Genomic DNA, 17,999 nt, shown 5'->3' with positions numbered 1-17,999 from the left:
CAATAATATGCGGCGATGAATACCGGATTTCACATTTAACTACCCATATTTTAAAATATCTATGCCAGTTGGTTGTTTACTAACCATTTTACTTAATTCTTTTACTTTGTATATATTATATTGTTCACATACATCAAAGTGATATAAGGTTGTACATAAATGTTAATTCCACAAACAATACAAATACTTAGTGCTTACGAGGGAACTTATATTGATGACGTCGCTTAAAAAATCACCGGAAACAAGTGTTATGCGGCCACAGAGAGTGATTATCAGTGGTGATTAATGGTTAAAAAACTAACTTAGAATTATCAAAAAGTTTTGTTTCAATCTCTACTCTCACTTGTAAGGCAATGCTTTTATTTCCCATAATTTCACGACTATTTGTCTACGAATTTTATTAATGATTTGTATAAAAGAACATCCATATTTAGTGAATGTTTACAAGAATGTTATTATATTAAACCACGAAGTACATTAACAGAGCTGTGTCAAAAAATACAACACCAATATCAGTAACATGATTTAATTGTGTTTAATCGTATTATTATTCAAGCGGCAAGTACTCTTTGAAACCTCACTGGGGCGAAAGGACATAGGAATATGCCCATGTTAAACATCTAAGGATATTGCATTTACAGTTTGAAGCAAATTCGTATTAACAGTTAAAGTGATGATAGAGAAATATGCAATTCATTAGACAATGTCATACATGTGTAATAAATCAAACGGCAATACATCTCTAAAACATTATTTAGCGAAAAAACTGAAACTATACGCGCATGTCCACCTAATAGAGAAGCTGGAGTTACATAGAATTCTCTTCATAAGTATTCGACATCGAACGCGGAAAGTCATTATTATTGAAAATGAATACACTGCCGGAAAAATCAACGGGGCGGAACGACCTTACAAAACCAAAATACATTAGCAAGTGCCTTAATAATTATCACCGGGAAATATCTCCAAAAATGCATTTGAACGGAAAGACCTGACAACTATGCACACGTATACCCAATAGGGATGCTGCATATTAAGTTTTATCCATGAGTGTACTTGATCTCGCTCGGATTCGCGTAGTAACATAGTAATTATCAAACAGCAATTACTCTATGAGTAATAATTGGACAATAGCAACTTGAACATTATGCACATGTCCCCACTATATGGATGCTGCATGTCAAGTGTCTTCTTATTCCGATCATTAGCGTCTTAGATCCCGCTCGTAAACGAAACACGAAACAAATGATGGACAGAAATACTGATAAACGGATGGGCGGACCTAGAGTAAGGCGGAAGTGAGTATCAGTTAAAAAAAATTCAGACCCAAGCAATATAAATTCTTCAAAATTATCATTCGAATTTAAGGACAAAGTGGCGATAATATGCTCTCCCTTTCGGTAGCATAAACATTCACAAAATTACGCAAATTGATGATTATCAAATTCATTAATATACGCAATGGTCACAACGTAAGTATCCTGGTTGCTAAGTATTTTGCATTTAAATATATAGATTAAATTAAATCTTAATTTGTGAAAATCAGATTCTGTTATATGTCATGAAGGCCGTTGAACTCTTTATCCGGTGAAAACATGGGCATGTTGAAATTCCCGTATATTGTGAAATGCGTTTGGGCGTTTTATACAACAAGCTCAATATGTACACACCTTGGTAAATACTTTTGAGATTTGGTTAAAATGATTGAACAGTAATGTGTGTGCTGCACGTGCGCTTCGAGTTAATGATCGAAACAAAACACGCGCATTGAAGTAGTTAGAATTACGAACTTGTCTTTGACCGTATAGTTTAAAATTACAGTAAGTAGCTATATGTATGTTACATTATTTAATTGGTACTTACGGAAAGGATCATCTAAGGGCTTTAGTGTACACTTATGTAGACACCATTGGAAAAGCTTGTATATGTGCCAAAATACATTCACAGGAGGACATAGTACGGGCCGTAGTGCGTATTCCTTGACGATAACGTATCTCTGGAAACACCATTTCTTGCCAGAACGCTCATGAATTTTAGGAAATGTGTAACTGAAAAAAAACAACACACAATCAATTTAATTACTATTTATTTCATTAACTTAAGATCGGAAATCGACGTTACTTCTGCGAACATGTTTTATTAATTATGATACATTCAATTATTAACATATCATGACACAACCTGCGTTTTTAGCTATTCAAATATGAATAAATCAAATATCACTTATCTATTCATTTAAGCGTACGTTCTTTGAAGTATTTTCTAATACCTATTCACTGCAATAAGCGTGTTGAGAAGCAGGATATTTGAAAACAATAGGTAAACTCCCATCATGAAGGGACCTACAATCCTGCCAGTCTCGGTTGGGCAGCGTTCACTTGTTCCGTTCGTCCATAAGCTAGCATCATTTGTACAATCCGATGAATCTTTTAGAAAAAAAATGTTCATTAATCGTTATTGCTGGAAGTTTGCACTGATCATGTTTAACTTTCAAATCCAAGAGTGATTGGTTTATGATATGTATGATACATAATTATATAGTATACCTAAACTGACGATGAGCATTATTAGTATTATTGTTATTTAAATTATTATTATAATTATTATCGTTCTTCTTCTTCTTCGTCTTCTTTTTAGCACTATTAATATCAGTATTATTATTATAATTATTATTATTATCATTATTATTATTATTATTATTATTATTATTATTATTATTTGCGTATATCAAATATAAAGGCATTTATCAGCATGGCTCTACATATGTGGTTGTTTTAATCTAAATAAAATGCACAATCATCTGTATGTAAGGAATTGATGCACTCACGTCGAACATAAGTTTGTTACATAGAGGCGATTTTTCTTTTAATTTATAAGTACCTTCCATATCTTCTAGAAAGAGTTCCCCATAAAGATGCCAGTAAGGCTTCCATAATATTTGTCTAGCAGTTTCCCAAGTTACTGGAGAATCGGCGTAGAGAATGGAGTACGACGCAATGGCGTAAGCCAATAAAACCACAGCCAAAATAACCAAGTAATACAACAGGTCTTTTACCTAAAATTCAACAATGATATAACTTAGTGTAATCGCACACTGATTTGGCTACTTCATCATGCATTTAAGACTTAACAAAATAAAATTACACCATGAGAACAAAAGCTATTGAATTTTCTACAGCAAGTTTAGGTGTTGCATATCTCTGACAAAACGATGCAACATTGGTGCACAATTAACTGTCTTTTTCATTTAAATGGGTTGCGAAAACGAGTGAATGATTACAAAGTTCATATCACCCTAGGTCGAGTGAATTGAAAAGGTTTTATAACGTCACCCGGAATTATTTCCAAGTTGTTTGAACATATTTATAAATCAATATACGATAGGTAAACATAATCATAGTATGATTAAAATTCGATATGTTTAACAAAAGAAAAATATCATTAAAAACAATACAATGTTATACTTAAGTAATATAGATTAATAATCGAGAGCACTATATATTAGATAAAATAACGTTATATAAATGGTGTCATTATGCTCGACCTGCTATAATATGTTAAGTTTTCGTAACAAAGCAGCATATGCAAACAAATAACAGTTGCTAATGCAGTTACAGATGGTATTATCATTTCATTTGTCGTCAAATACAATAAATATTTTCATTGTATGGCTCCGCAACTCATGAACATGCGTTTAAGATGACATCAGAGAAGATAATTAAACCTTCTTTTACCTGACAAAACGCAAACACATCGGCGTTATTTCCAATATCCTAACATATTATTGCATTTTCTGTTCGATTCGGTAAGCATACATAAGATACCAATTTTGCCGCTAAGTATTATGTTAAATGTTGACAAATTATTCTTGTTTATAAATTGTTTTCATAAAAAAAGACAAAATACAACTTCCCATAAGTATACCACCGGTTATTCTATAAATTTTGAAAATATTTGTTGCTTTCGTGATAATTTCATATATCACACATTAATTGTTTTTAAGAAACTCTTATCGACAATATTTCTCTAACGAAATAATTTGAATTTATTTGAGATCTTTAGATTAAAAGCGCGTATGATGTTATCAAATTATCGACATTTATTTAATATTGCTTCATGCTATATGTATTAAGCAATGTTGAAAAAATATACACTCACCATCCGTACAATTGTAAATAGTTTAGGGCCAGTTATTTTCTGAACAGAGAATATGTGAACGAGTCTGACGACAAACACAACAAAATCGACAGCAAGCACGACTCTTGGCCAATCAAACGACGTGCCTCGAAATTGTATGAATCGCAGACCAAACCCCAGGAAAAACATGACGATCGTTAATAAATCGATGCAGTTCCATCCTTCCAAAAAGTAATTCTTCAAAATTTTGATTCGCTGTACACATGGAATAACCTTCTTATAACCAGACATCTGATACGTTTGATGCATCTACAACAAACAATAGGAGACTCATTCATCGTTTATGACTATGTTTGATGACCGGGGAAAATCAAGTCGCCATATTGTTTTCAAAACAGGCGTTTATGAAAATGTTAAAATCCATTTTAAAAAAATAGGACGATTGTAAGTACACACGTCTTCCTGTTTGGTTTCGTGATACTCGCAATTTTAACAACGGCATACAAATACATGTCAACATACTTGAAATTTAAATGATTTATTAATACATAATATCAACAAACATAACATCCGTTCAGTATTGTTTTTGTTTGCGATAGTACAACGTATTTAAATCAAACACATACAAGCATTTCTTACTGTTTTAAGAACATAAACTTTAAGTAGTTACAAATACAGAACCAACTTTGGTGAAACTTGGCATGCAATAAAAGGCAATATGGGGATTAGGTACGGCCTTTTATTTTGCACCTAATGTGAATGATCAGGTCACGGATGCTAAAAATAGAAACAAAAACTCACAAAAAATAATAATACGATAACTAAAAAATACTTAGGGTGCTTTGATGAAATGTTGTGCACATATAAAATTCATTATGCAGATTATGCAGTGCCAAATTTCTTACCTTAGTTGAAAGGTGAGATCACTGTTACTTAAAAATAAATTAAGAAATTCACACAAAAGAACTCCTGCAATTACTGAAAAAGTACTGAAGGTACTGAAATAAAACGTTCTATTGAATTTTTCTTTCCAATAATTCGTTAAAGTACTTACATATTTTTGGAACAACTTCATCTAATACATTTTTAAGAATAAGTGACCTTAGGAAAGCCTTCAATATTTTTTAAAATAAATCAATCATTGCATCCTTTCCATCCCGGTTAATAAGCATTTTCAGATGCACGAGTGTTAGCCCTGACCCAGCAATATTTTCAGCAGTAGGGCTTTGCATTACACCACAAGAAATGAGTGGGCTCAATTTTGGATAGTTCTGGCCTTTAGCACTGTTGAAAGCCATGTTATTTGACACAACCAATGGGGAACAGCTGTAGGTCATTAGATCTTTTGACGACAAATTCACAAATTGGAGCAACTTTCAAAGTGCTGCCACACATGCCATATCATCGTGTGCATTATATGTTACACCAAGCAATTGTCAACCAAATCAACTTGCTTCAAGGATTGCGTTTGATACAATTGTCTTAATATTGACAGAAAATCGATAAAAGCACAGTTATACAAAATATTAAATCGCCGACCTATTTTCCACGATTTCGTCGATGAGGACGCTGGTGTGCTATCAATATTTTGTAAAGCCCAAACTATGAATGATCATTAAGTATTTTTTACTTTTTTTACTACTTGTTTTTTACTCTAAACCGTCCTTTTTGGTTACGACTCATGATTGTTTGTTTTTTATTTTGTCGCGAAAATATATTACTTTCTGTTATTTTTTTACACCATTTTTTAAGAACAATATATTTTGACGTCGTTATATATTGAAATATGCATATCATCGATACAATTTATGTAATAATTATATAAAACATTTTTTTATTTAAGAATACTATTTTGTAAATAATAAACCGAACACAATTGACATCTCACGACTTCAGATACGATATTTACCGAAATTAGCCGATGTCAACCGATCTTCCAAAAAACACACAGGAAATGATTACAGTTGTACTTACTTAAAATTTAACGGATTATTGTTTAGGGTGATTAGGTTTTATATGTGTTTGTTTAACATATGTTGCATTATTTTAAAAAATCGGCCACTGTAGTGCGATTTAGCGAAAATTAATTCATCCAAAAATGTACAGAAACATTAAATCACAACCCATTTGGAAACGTGAGGACCCTTATAAGTTGTGGCATGGTAGAATTCGTAAAGCAGATCGATGTATTTTGCCAGTGTGACGAGCACATTTCCAGCCAATTAAATCGCTCATTGCATAAAACGATTGCTTAAAACAAGTACAAGTTTATGCATACACAAATACATCGGCTTCTACATGTAGCTGATCTAATAGATAAATTTGCATCTTTCAAAAAGAGATGGAGCCAATGCCAATGAGGTGGAGTTATGAGTAGGAGGTGACGCCATTGCACATTTATAGATAGTATAATCTACATATTTTATGTAATGGCTTCTATTTTGTTTACACGGCTTAAAGCGGGTATATACGATTTTTATATGTGCTGAATTGTAAAATATTGATACAAATATGTTATAATAACACACAATATGCAAGAAAAATGATACATTTAAGATGAATTTCATAAAGCACAGCAAATACAAATTAGCGCCCCGAGCCGATTGTGACGAAGATAATTCGTAATTATTTTCCTACAATAACCGATGCATTCGTCTTTTTAGTTAGTGTTCGTGTGTCGTATGAATCGATATCGCTGCAGGAATTTCAAATGAACCGTTAAACTAAATTTAGATTCACATCGTACATGCATGATATACATGCTGGCGAATTCGGCTGTACAGCCTTTTTCGATTTCAGAATTAAATATCTGGCTTATTTAGCATTTTTCGACACATGTTCTTCTTAACTTTTATTTTAGTTTATATTGAAATATATGTATAATAAGTTTTTACACATTTTATATTAATAAATAAATATTTGACAAGATCGTATATACTCGCTTTAAGTTATTTTTGAAAAAAAACAAAACTTCATCACATTTAAGTCGCATGCGTGTTTAATAAGAAAAAGTAGATTTCTAATCATGTCCTGACGAATTTAATCGTCCGTCTTTGTAAGATAAGAACATTTAACATGTATAATACAAAAAAGTTAACGAAAAAAGACCGAGCTATTTTCATTGTTTGGAGTTGATAGGTGGATAAACAACACTTATGAGCCTTATTAAGATTCGTTCATCATGGCCTTTTAGTAATTTACGCATTTGGATTAAGGGACACACACCATCGTTTCAATATAAAGTATTATCTTATACTTATTTCGTGAATTGTCATACTGTATACCGAAATTGCTGTCGATTGACTATTTTGATAATGTTGAGCATTTTGTTGTTGGTTTTATCGAGTATTACAAATAACATAACTTTTGACCTTCCATAGCTCACGCATCTATAACCATTTAGACATTTAGTTAAAGAGGCTTTCTGTTAAATGACTTATTTAAATCAATTTTGATAAATTAGTTTATAACTGAGATACAAATGCAAAATAATCGGTATATATCGTAGAATATGTTTTACTCATGTTGGTGACTTCTTAATTGAAATGATAACTTAAATATTAAAAAACAAACTATGTCCTAACTTTTAAAGAATGTCTTTATGTTCTGTACAGATTTGGGCCTTCGTACATTGAAAACTACAGTAAATATAACAAATAACATTATTTTTCAAATGTATGTCATGTGATGAATGATGATGTCATTGCGAATCGACTGTTAATTGCTACATCATGCAGTGGCGAAACCTCCTATCATAAGCGCCATCTCCTTAGCATTGGCTCCATCTCTTTGGAAAATTTATCTATGACCTCGGCAAGAAACACATATGTTTGTGCATGAAGCATCTAATATATGTTTCACGCAATCGTTTGATCTGTTTACCGATTTAATCGGGTGGAAATGTGCTCGTCGCACAGGAGAAACTCATTGACATGCTTTTTTTAAACTCCACCATGCCACAACTTATAAAGGTTCTCACGTTCTTAAATGGTTTGAGAATGTATGTTTCTGTATTTTTGTTGATGAATTAATCTTTGCTTAATTGCAATAAATAAAAAGATTTCAAAAATGGTGTGATATATAATGAACAAGCGTATACAACCTAATCATCCTGTACAATTATTCATAAAATCCGGGCCGTAGCGCTACCTCGGATAAACGGCCGTGATAGCGAATGCCACATCGAGCCTTTGTTACATTCTGTCCACTGCTAATAACACCTTGAACCTATGTAACAGTCCGTCCATAGAACGTGCCACGTTGAGGTTGTGTACCAGTCCGTACATAGCGAATGCAATTTTAGCCTGTGTAACATTCCGTCCATAGCGGATGCCACATTGAGGCTGCGTAACAGTCCGTCCATAGCGTGTGTCACCTTGAACCTGTGTAACAGTCCATCCATTGCGTATGCCACTTTGACCTGTGAAATTGTCAGTCCATAGCGCATGCCATCTTTAGCCTGTGTAACAGTCTGTCCATAGCGCATGTCATCTTAAACCGGTGTAACAGTTCGTCCATAGTGCATGCCACATTGAGCCTGTGTTAACAGTCCGTAAATTGGTTATGCAACCCTGGGCCGGGTGACAGTCCGTACATAGCTTATACCACATTTAGCCTGTGTAGCAGTCCGTCCAAAGTGTATGCAATTTTGAGCATGTGTGACAGTCCGTCCATAGCGCATGCTACATTGAGCCTGTGTAACAGTCCGTCCATAGCGTTTGCCACCCTGAGCCTGCGTAAAAGTCCGTCCATAGCGTATGCAACCCTGATCCTGTGTAACAGTTCGTCCATAGCGTATGCGATTTTGAGGGTGCATAAAAGTCCATCAATAGCTTATGACACACTGAGCATGTTGATCTTAAGTAATGCCACCACAAATCTTTGTAAGAGTCCATCCACAGCGCATGCAACCCAAAGCCTGTGTAATAGTCCATCCATGTGTTACACGGATAAGTTTTACTACCCGATATAGTATGACATCTGTATCTTGTTTGACACCAGGGAAAAGGCAATTGTGTTGCAATACCACTGTGCGATTTCATTGTTTTCTTCTCAGCCAGGTAGAAATACGAAGCCTAATAACGATACGATGTTCGAGTATTTATGAAGAGATGTCATTACAGAGCGTATGCATATGTTTCGTTTTTCAATAAGCATATGTTTACTGTGTAAAAAAATAAACATTATCAATAAATACCTCATATAATAGTTTTAGATGAGAATGTTGTACCTTTTTAAGTCATCGGTGGTTATTATTTATCTATGATTATTGCTTTCGTTTTGCTCTGCAGTGAAATTAATCAAGTCGTGTTCATGTATGTAAGATAGATAATAGAAATAAAAACAAATAAAAGGTGAACATAAGTTTCTTATACATTTTTTTTTTTGTCAAATAAAAGCTTAAGTATGAAATCAGTAAACATAATTTATTTAGAATGTAATAAATTGTACGTACTATTATGTTGAATTATACATTAAAACATAAAATTTATACAATTGTCTTGAAACGATTTGTTGTAATAATGATTATAACTTAAGACTATTTTTAATCGCACTTTATACACGTATGTTGATACAGCATTGTTTAAATGTGCTACAAGAATAACAGCAATGAATGTAATTATTACTTATATTAGATTATTATTATGAGTGTATGTAAGTTAATTGTTTCATAACATATTTCTTAACATATCATATTTTCTTTGTTGAAACTGTTGCACAGTCTTATGATAATGTCTATATATTACCTGTCTGATTTCTTCAACCAATATGGTCAGTACCCATGTCATTAACACTAATTCCTTGGTCGATACAGTTTTTGGAAGATCAAACAGCAGCACGTACGCGAACAGGATCAGAAACACCAAACACGAGACCTGTTGGTAAACAAAACAAAAACCATATATTACTCGCTTATATATCTTCATTGTAAATACGATGTATGCGAGTTGTATCGATGCAACGACGCCTTATCGCATCAATTATATGGATGTAGATATTAAAACGTTGGACAATGGGTCAATTATTTTAGCAGACAAAAAGGTACGATAGCCGTAAAGAGGTAAGAGAAGAAATCTTCGTCAATACGAGCTATGTAAATAAGTATATTTAAGAATCGCATGATAGAAAACTATTAACACAGAAGACGTTTTTAAATCAACTACACAGTTACATCAGCTACAATTTCTGGATTAGTAAAGATGATCACCCTTTTTAAAAATTGTATATGGCAACAACATGAATCTTTGTTTCCTTAAGTTGATCAAAGTACTGGCAGTACTGGTGTGACGATGCTTTTGATGAGGATAGATATAACAAACATCAATTTAAGTTTATCTACATCACCACAATTGTGTATGTGGGTAAAAAATTTTGGGTACGAACAAGAATTTGGTTACGAAAAAAATTGGGTACGAAAAGAAAATGGGAAGGAAAAAAATTGGGTACACAAAAATTTGGGTACGAACACAAAATTTGAGTACAAACACAAATTTGAGTGTAAAAAAAATTGGGTACGAAAAAAAATTGGGTACAAAACATTTTGCGTACGAAAAAAAAAGTGGGGGTACGGGAAAGTAGTACCCGTGGGAAACTTGACCCATTCAGCGAAACTGAGAGGCGGGTTAAAATGCGTTAAAAAATATATAAAGAAACATGGTTCGGGTAAGTCTCCATAGCATTGATTTCAACAATAATTAATTAATTTAAAAGTGTTTGCATTCAGTTTTCTTGTTGTATAATACTCTTTAAATTACGCTCACAAAATAACCCGTATACACACGATGATTTGCTTATCATTAAAAAAGCGCTATACCCAACAGGCATGTTTGGATTTCATTCCGGCCGTATTTAAAACACTAAATTGAAGGATGCATTCGATTTTAAATTGCTGGAAAATGAGCGTGTGGTTTGTACATAACTGATACATCAATGGTCGCAAATGTTGTTCATGCTAGACGGTAAATGCGTTATAAATACCAGTCAATTATAACGTAGTCGATTCATACTTGCTCGAGCAAACCTATACGGTTTTATCATTTCATTTCAGCTTAGTGATAATTGATTTAAGTACAACTATTGTTGGCAAGGTTTTGAAACAAAAGCTCCAATTAGTATGTAAATAACCATGTCGTCCTATTACATTATCGAAAATAAGTTAAACAATTCAGTAAAATTGTAACTTATCTTTAAGGATGAAGTAACTAGAGCACATAAGTCCTACATCAGCGGTGCGATCAGTTTGTGGTCATATAAAGTCATATTAATGATACTAATGACATCAAAATTCACTAAATGTAATAACGCTCGATCAAGATTTGCAAATTTGATAAATTCATGGTACATACGCATTTAATTAAACCTCTGTTTGTTATTTTGATATTATCCACCACGCGCAAAAATGATGTATATGACTAATCATGAAATAATGATAAGATCATGCACTGCATTAAACAAATATCCTCTATATATCTATGCATATGTATGTACTTCAAAAATAAAGGTTAATATCATCACTTAGTAATAAATATAGGATCCAAATCATCAACTATGTATGTAACTGATCTGGAATGTTCTACATTACGTACATTTTGCGAATGTACATCGAACTTGATAACACAGGTTCTCTATTTTTGTTAGTTTTAAAATGTAATTGCTTTTCTTATCGACGTTGAAATCTTTTTAATAATGCGCACAGTTTTAAGTGTTAGCAAGGGCGCTCTTCAATACATTAAAATCAGGACAACATCAATTGCATGTATCAAGCAATAAGAGGCAATTTTTCAGAAATTTCAAATATTCCTTCTGTACGTTCGCACAGAGGTCTCTGTAATAGTTTATTTATTCCACCATCGCAAGCTCATTATATGACCATGAGATCCTACTTCAAAGTCACTTTACCTAGCAGTAAATTCTCAGTTTCACATGATTATTTGTTGTTTCTATTTGAGCTTGCATTTTACAATATTTTTCAAAATATGCATAGACCAGTCAATTTTTAGACGATACAGTCGTAATATCGAAATGAATCGTAACCTATAAGTCCGGTGACAGAAAATTTGCAAATTGATCGTAATCGTTAAAATTTGTATATACAATTAAGACGCACACGTGCAAATGCCGTCTGTCTGTTAATACACACACACATATATATAAATATATATATATATATATACGCATTTTATCTCACAGGCTACACTGTGTCTATTTTTTAAACCAGATGATTCATAACATACCACATTGTAGGCGAATTTGGTTTTTGGAGTTAGGGCTGAATAGACATTCTGAAACAGGATGAAACGAAATTTGTTCAACTTTGAAGATAGATTGCGAATAAGCAACGTAACGAACGATCAAATTAGTTAGAGAGTGAAATAACGGAATTTTTTTTTTAAAGAAAACAATCACTCCGATCACCTCTTTGTTTAAAAAAAAATAATCTTCAGAGTACATGGTGAATAAAAAGGTTTTATGTGTATTTGAACGTATGCTATGTATCGGCTTTGTTGCAAGCCGCATGAATTCTGTATACATGTCTGCATATATTGTTTGTAAATCAAATTTTGAGAAAAACGAGTAGAAGCATGTCGTTTCGATCGTGAAATTTCATACATAATCATCATTCATCTAAATTTACAGTTATAATTAATTGCATTTATTGCAATATATTTGGGTATTGTTACACAGTCCCTAATACTTATCGTTTGCCTATAGAAATAGCAAAGCAAATTTTTGGTATACATGCGTGGTATGTAAAAAATTGAATTAAGGTCTCATGCATTGCTTTGACGATTATAAAGGCGACATTTAAATATAAAGTTAACATGTAGCATGTATGCTGGCCTAAAAGGCTATGATGAGTAACCGTATTGTCATTAAACTATTCTAATTGAATTGTATATATAACTATATATACAGCTTTAACATACGCAAAGAAGTAAGATAGGTATAGCATATACATACATAATGTACCTAAATATATTCCATTTAACAAATCAAACACGATTAGATGATATTCAAAACGTGATACAATGAAGAATGTGTTTACACATTTGTGGATTTATTTCGAATTAATGAATTAAAACATTGTCTGTATGGAGTAAATTACTTTGCTTAACTTGTAATCCATACCGTTGGTTTCCCATTCCAGACATCTTCAACTAGATTGCGACATGCGTTTTCGGCCAGGAACTCAATGTTTCTCGATTTAACAGCCACATCTAGACATGATTGTGTATACCAAAAAGGCATGGTCATTTTCAGCGAGTAATATGTGTCTGATTTACTAATCTGGTAGCATTCGTTAAGACAATCTTTAGCCACAGTAGACCACTCGCTGTATGAAAAAGTTTATCAAATAAACAAATACGTTATGTCTAATTGATGTAAACATACATAAAATCACTATCATCATACCATCTTTAATGCAATCTTGGTTTTAAACATGTTAAAACAAATAATTTGCGAATACATTATTATGGTCATTGATACCTTTACAATCGAGAAGAGATTTGAAATTTAGGGGCATTCAACGCACATTCCGTATAATACTATGTATAAGCAAAAAGAGACAAATCACATCCGAATACTAACAGTCGGCAAGTAAAGTATTTTATTCGACATCCTTTGCACTTTTTCTTTATTAAACGAGTATGATTTCGCTAGCTGATCTTAATTTAGTTTACACTTGTTTAAGCTTAACATGCATCAACGAACACAAACAAGTTTTCTTTACGGCAACACTGTCCGATCGTTGACGATATGTTCCAAATTGTTTTGTTTTATTTCGTTAACATAACAGTACATTTCAAGGACAAAGTACGTGTCAACAAACAACAGAAGTGAAGTAAACTTTATTTAAATAAGTTTATACTTTCGGTAGGCCATTTACATATATTTACATATAAAACAACAATTTGAAAAGGTATCTTGTTGCAATATATGAAAATAAAATATTATCAATAATTAGTATTTAAGATGAAATTGCTTGAAAGCATGCTGATGAGATTTATTAGCATCTTATTTCCCTATACTTTCAGTACTACTCACATCAGAAAACTACGCCAGTGATTTGCTTTTTATTTTTATCTGGCTACGAATGAAACATATACGTTTTTTTTCTCAGTCTGTAATCGACCACTACAATCGACGCAATAAGCGACAATTCTCAAAATAATTGATTAATAAGATATAGCACGTGTATCACGCTAAGTTCGCCCATTGTTTTGACTGTCTGTTAAACGTTCGTCCTGCTATTATAGAACCGTCTCTTGATTATTGTAGCGAGATTATTTGTTTACAATATGACATGTACGTAACATGCTGCTTCCCACACCAAGTCATTTAAAACTCAGCGTGGAGTGTTCGGGTATGTAAGGCATTATGAACAACGATGTTCATGACAGACCAGGAGCGTAACCATTTATGAACATATCTGTATAAACTTAAGTCTCATTACATACTGAACGTTCTGACTATTGAAATGGTCACCTTGATTTAAAGTGGATTTCCTATATTAATCTAACATAATAACTATTTGCTTTGCATTTGCTTTTATTCATTATGGATATGCGTTGAAATTATTCACTTGTATTTTATTAATGCTATTCATATGCATGCCCGGAGAACTGTTTAACTGTGGAGCAGTATAAAACCCTACCTCATAATGTTTTCCATTTCGACAATTAAAACGGTATCGTATGTGTCCTGCTTCACCGCCTTGCATAAATTGCATGCAATGAGGGACATGATGAGCGGATGCTGTCGATACAATAAAAGGAAATAATAAAAAACAGTGAAATATATATATATATATATCAATACATTACCCTATCGAGGCACATTTATTTTAACAGACAATGGATAGTGATATAAACGCACAAATAAACACAAAACAATTAAATAACAGAGCTTTGGAGCGTACTTTTTTTTAAACAAATTCAAACTTCTTTCTATTCTAAATAGCAATGCTATTTGAGTTTTTTTAATACAAATAATTGCATTTGCTGATATCATACTCAACAAATGGAATATAAAGTAGCATATTAGCGCGGAACAGGAACGACAAGCCGAAACCGAAAAATGACCTCAGAACACGAAATTCGCCACAATCAACATTCGTCTCAGGACTCAAGTTTGGCGTGACATGAGTTCAAAAATGCATCAGTTGTACACAAAGGGCTTTTTATTTGATTGTATAAAAACCAAAACCTAACATATTGAGGGTCGATAGATCGCATGCTGGCTATAAAGTTTGTAAAGTTTCATCAATCTAGAAACAGTAGCTGGTACATATTTAGCTTTAGGTGCGAAACAAACATATATTTGTATACTTCTAAAAAGGACTATAATATATGCTAAAATGTCCAAAAACGAACTAAAATATTGACATGCACACAGTTGACAGGCTAGTTAAAATATATCAGCAATACTTTGGAATTAGCCGTAACACAAAACAACCACGGATATAGGCAAGAACCGCTTTGTAAAGTTCCTGAATAGCACAGTCTAATGAATTGTCTGTTAAGAATTTATATTTTAATTATTTTTTTAAATGATGTTCTTTTCACGTTTTTGCTCGATAATCGATCTCGGCATTCCACTTAGCTCGGTTACACGATATTCAATCCTGGCTATATATTTGAATTAGTCCGAATATCCAATGTACAGGTAAAATTTAGAATCTGACTCGAATTCGCAAACATACCCAATAACAAGCTGGGTATTTGATCCTACCTTGATGTTCGCTAAATTAAGAATATATAGTACACAGCTTGGTATTCCTGTCTCTTTATCACAATAGTTCGAATATCAAATTCCAAGCTGGGTAATCAACAGTATATACATATTTTCCAAAGTTCAAATACCTAATACAGAGCAAGGAATTCGACTTTGGCTTCGAATTCCAATCCCAATAGCTCAAAACCCATTACATTGCCAACTTACTTGGGGTAAAACACCAAATATTAGCCATGCCATTTAATAGATCTTAATCGCCTTACAGTATATGATTTTCGGTTAAATGCAGAACATCAAAACTAGCATCAATGGGCACTCAACAGTCGATCCGATATTTTCAGTTTAATTGTGCACATAATTATTGAATAAATACTTAACTGTACTGAATGAAGAAATGTGGTATGAATGTGGCATTTTCTTCACTTATTATAATAAACATTTATTGTTAATCATGAGATAGGTGTGGCTGTCAGAGTGAACATTTGAAACAGAAGTGGAAGTAAAACATGTAATGACTACAATGCACGTCAGATATTTACTTGTGTCAAACTTTCTGGGTCATATTGTTTTCGATTGTTGTAATGATAACACTTAGCATTAAATAAATAAAAAAAATATATGCACACACAGGTCAATGTGTATGATGAGCTCGTTCAAATTGGGCCTGTTAATGCAAAATAATAATCGTAGTGAAATCTAACGTATACATAACCACAGGAAAAAATAAACACCAGTTAAATCACAAGGCAATCCGATGTATCGGTTTATATCCTTCATTACATCACGAGGTATTGTTATTTTAAAAGTAATACTAATAATTTAATAAAATCGTTCATTTACCAATTTAAAAGGTACATTTTTTTAATGTAGAGTACGTTGGTTCCTCTTTTCTAGTTCCTTATTTATTTTTCGAAGCTTAACATATTTGATTTAGAGTTTTAAAGAAAAATAATGCATACAATTTCTTAAATGTATCACAATAAAATAACTCGAATATATGTACTTTATGTCTTTCGTTGCATTTTCATGTTTCTTCTTCGCGCTTGCATAGGATTTCTTGTTAAAACCGAACCGGCATTTTCTAATACGAATACTTACTTCACATACCAAACCTAAAGCATACATGTATACCACATCTTAACATTTGTGTGATATACATGTGCAATCTAGTACATTTGAACATGTTTGTTTTTATTAACAATCCAGTTCCACTTTCGCGGCTGAATAAGGAAAAAAGAAACAGTTCCTTATTCCTTATTCAAGCAAAATAAGAAACTGACAGTTTCTTACTTCAATTGTAAACGTCCATGACATTGATCCAAAGTGAACCATATGTAAATAAGGAACTGGTTCATTATTCTTTATTCGAATCGAATAAGGCACTGAAATAATCGTTCAATAAATCATACATCAAAATGAACCAACGAGAGAAATAAATCAACGAAAAGTATAATAAATGTAGGTCGGTTATACATAATATGAAAGGCAGTACATTTCTACTTTGTTTAATTTTTTAATAACATAGTTCCTTATTCAGTTTGAATAGTGAATAAGGAACTGGTTCCTTACTCCTTATTTAAATCGATACAGGAACTGGCATTGTCTTACTTAACAAATAAATTAATATGAAGACACTATGATAAATGCTTGAAATGCACAAATTTGGTGAAGATCGGATGAAAACTACTTCAATTAGAGAGCGGACACCATGCTAAATCCTTGAAATGCACTAAGTGACCCTGTGACCTAGTTTTTGACCCATCATGACCCATATTCAGACTTGACCTAGATATTGTCTAGAGACACCTTCTTACAAAGTTTGGTGAAGATCGAATGAAATGTTTTTGAATTAGAGGGCGGAAACTGCTGTGGACGCCGCCCACCGCCGCCCGCACCCCACCAAGGGTGATATTATAAAACGTTCAGGTTTGAAGAACGGCCGTATAATAAAGATACGCGTGAATCAAGGATATCCATTGTACATGTAGGTTGGAATAAAGCCATCTTTTATAGGAGTACATTTCTTGTTAGTTCTCTTTTGTAATGACAACCCACTGCCATTTTGCGGCTGAATAAGGAAAACGTGACCAGTTGCACTATCTAAAATATGACTGATAACCACAGGA

General features: G+C 32.8%; 2 protein-coding genes across 5 annotated transcripts in view; one reads left to right on the top strand and one right to left on the bottom strand.

Moving 5' to 3' along the window:
- LOC127861301 (uncharacterized) overlaps positions 1 to 6,820 on the top strand; it is a 436,008-nt gene extending 429,188 nt beyond the window's left edge. The window contains exon 2 of the mRNA XM_052399750.1: positions 6,801 to 6,820. The gene's annotated coding sequence lies outside the window, so the exon portion shown is untranslated. The remainder of the gene's footprint in view (positions 1 to 6,800) is intronic.
- LOC127861298 (transient receptor potential cation channel subfamily M member-like 2) overlaps positions 1 to 17,999 on the bottom strand; it is a 139,255-nt gene that overhangs the window by 28,343 nt on the left and 92,913 nt on the right. For all 4 annotated transcript variants that reach the window (XR_008040157.1, XM_052399746.1, XM_052399747.1 and 1 more), the window contains exons 16-23: positions 14,795 to 14,895; positions 13,267 to 13,471; positions 12,372 to 12,419; positions 9,885 to 10,013; positions 4,159 to 4,446; positions 2,881 to 3,055; positions 2,270 to 2,426; positions 1,864 to 2,048 (exon numbers count right to left, since the gene is read on the bottom strand). Coding sequence is in view for 3 of the 4 variants with exons in the window: in XM_052399746.1 (XP_052255706.1) it covers positions 1,864 to 2,048; positions 2,270 to 2,426; positions 2,881 to 3,055; positions 4,159 to 4,446; positions 9,885 to 10,013; positions 12,372 to 12,419; positions 13,267 to 13,471; positions 14,795 to 14,895 (1,288 nt within the window). In the remaining variant the exon portion in view is untranslated. The remainder of the gene's footprint in view (positions 1 to 1,863; positions 2,049 to 2,269; positions 2,427 to 2,880; positions 3,056 to 4,158; positions 4,447 to 9,884; positions 10,014 to 12,371; positions 12,420 to 13,266; positions 13,472 to 14,794; positions 14,896 to 17,999) is intronic.

Source organism: Dreissena polymorpha, chromosome 15 (assembly GCF_020536995.1).
Source record: "Dreissena polymorpha isolate Duluth1 chromosome 15, UMN_Dpol_1.0, whole genome shotgun sequence".
NCBI lineage: Eukaryota > Metazoa > Mollusca > Bivalvia > Myida > Dreissenidae > Dreissena > Dreissena polymorpha.
Note: the sequence above shows the minus strand (reverse complement) of the source record. Positions and strands in the feature narration are given on the sequence as shown.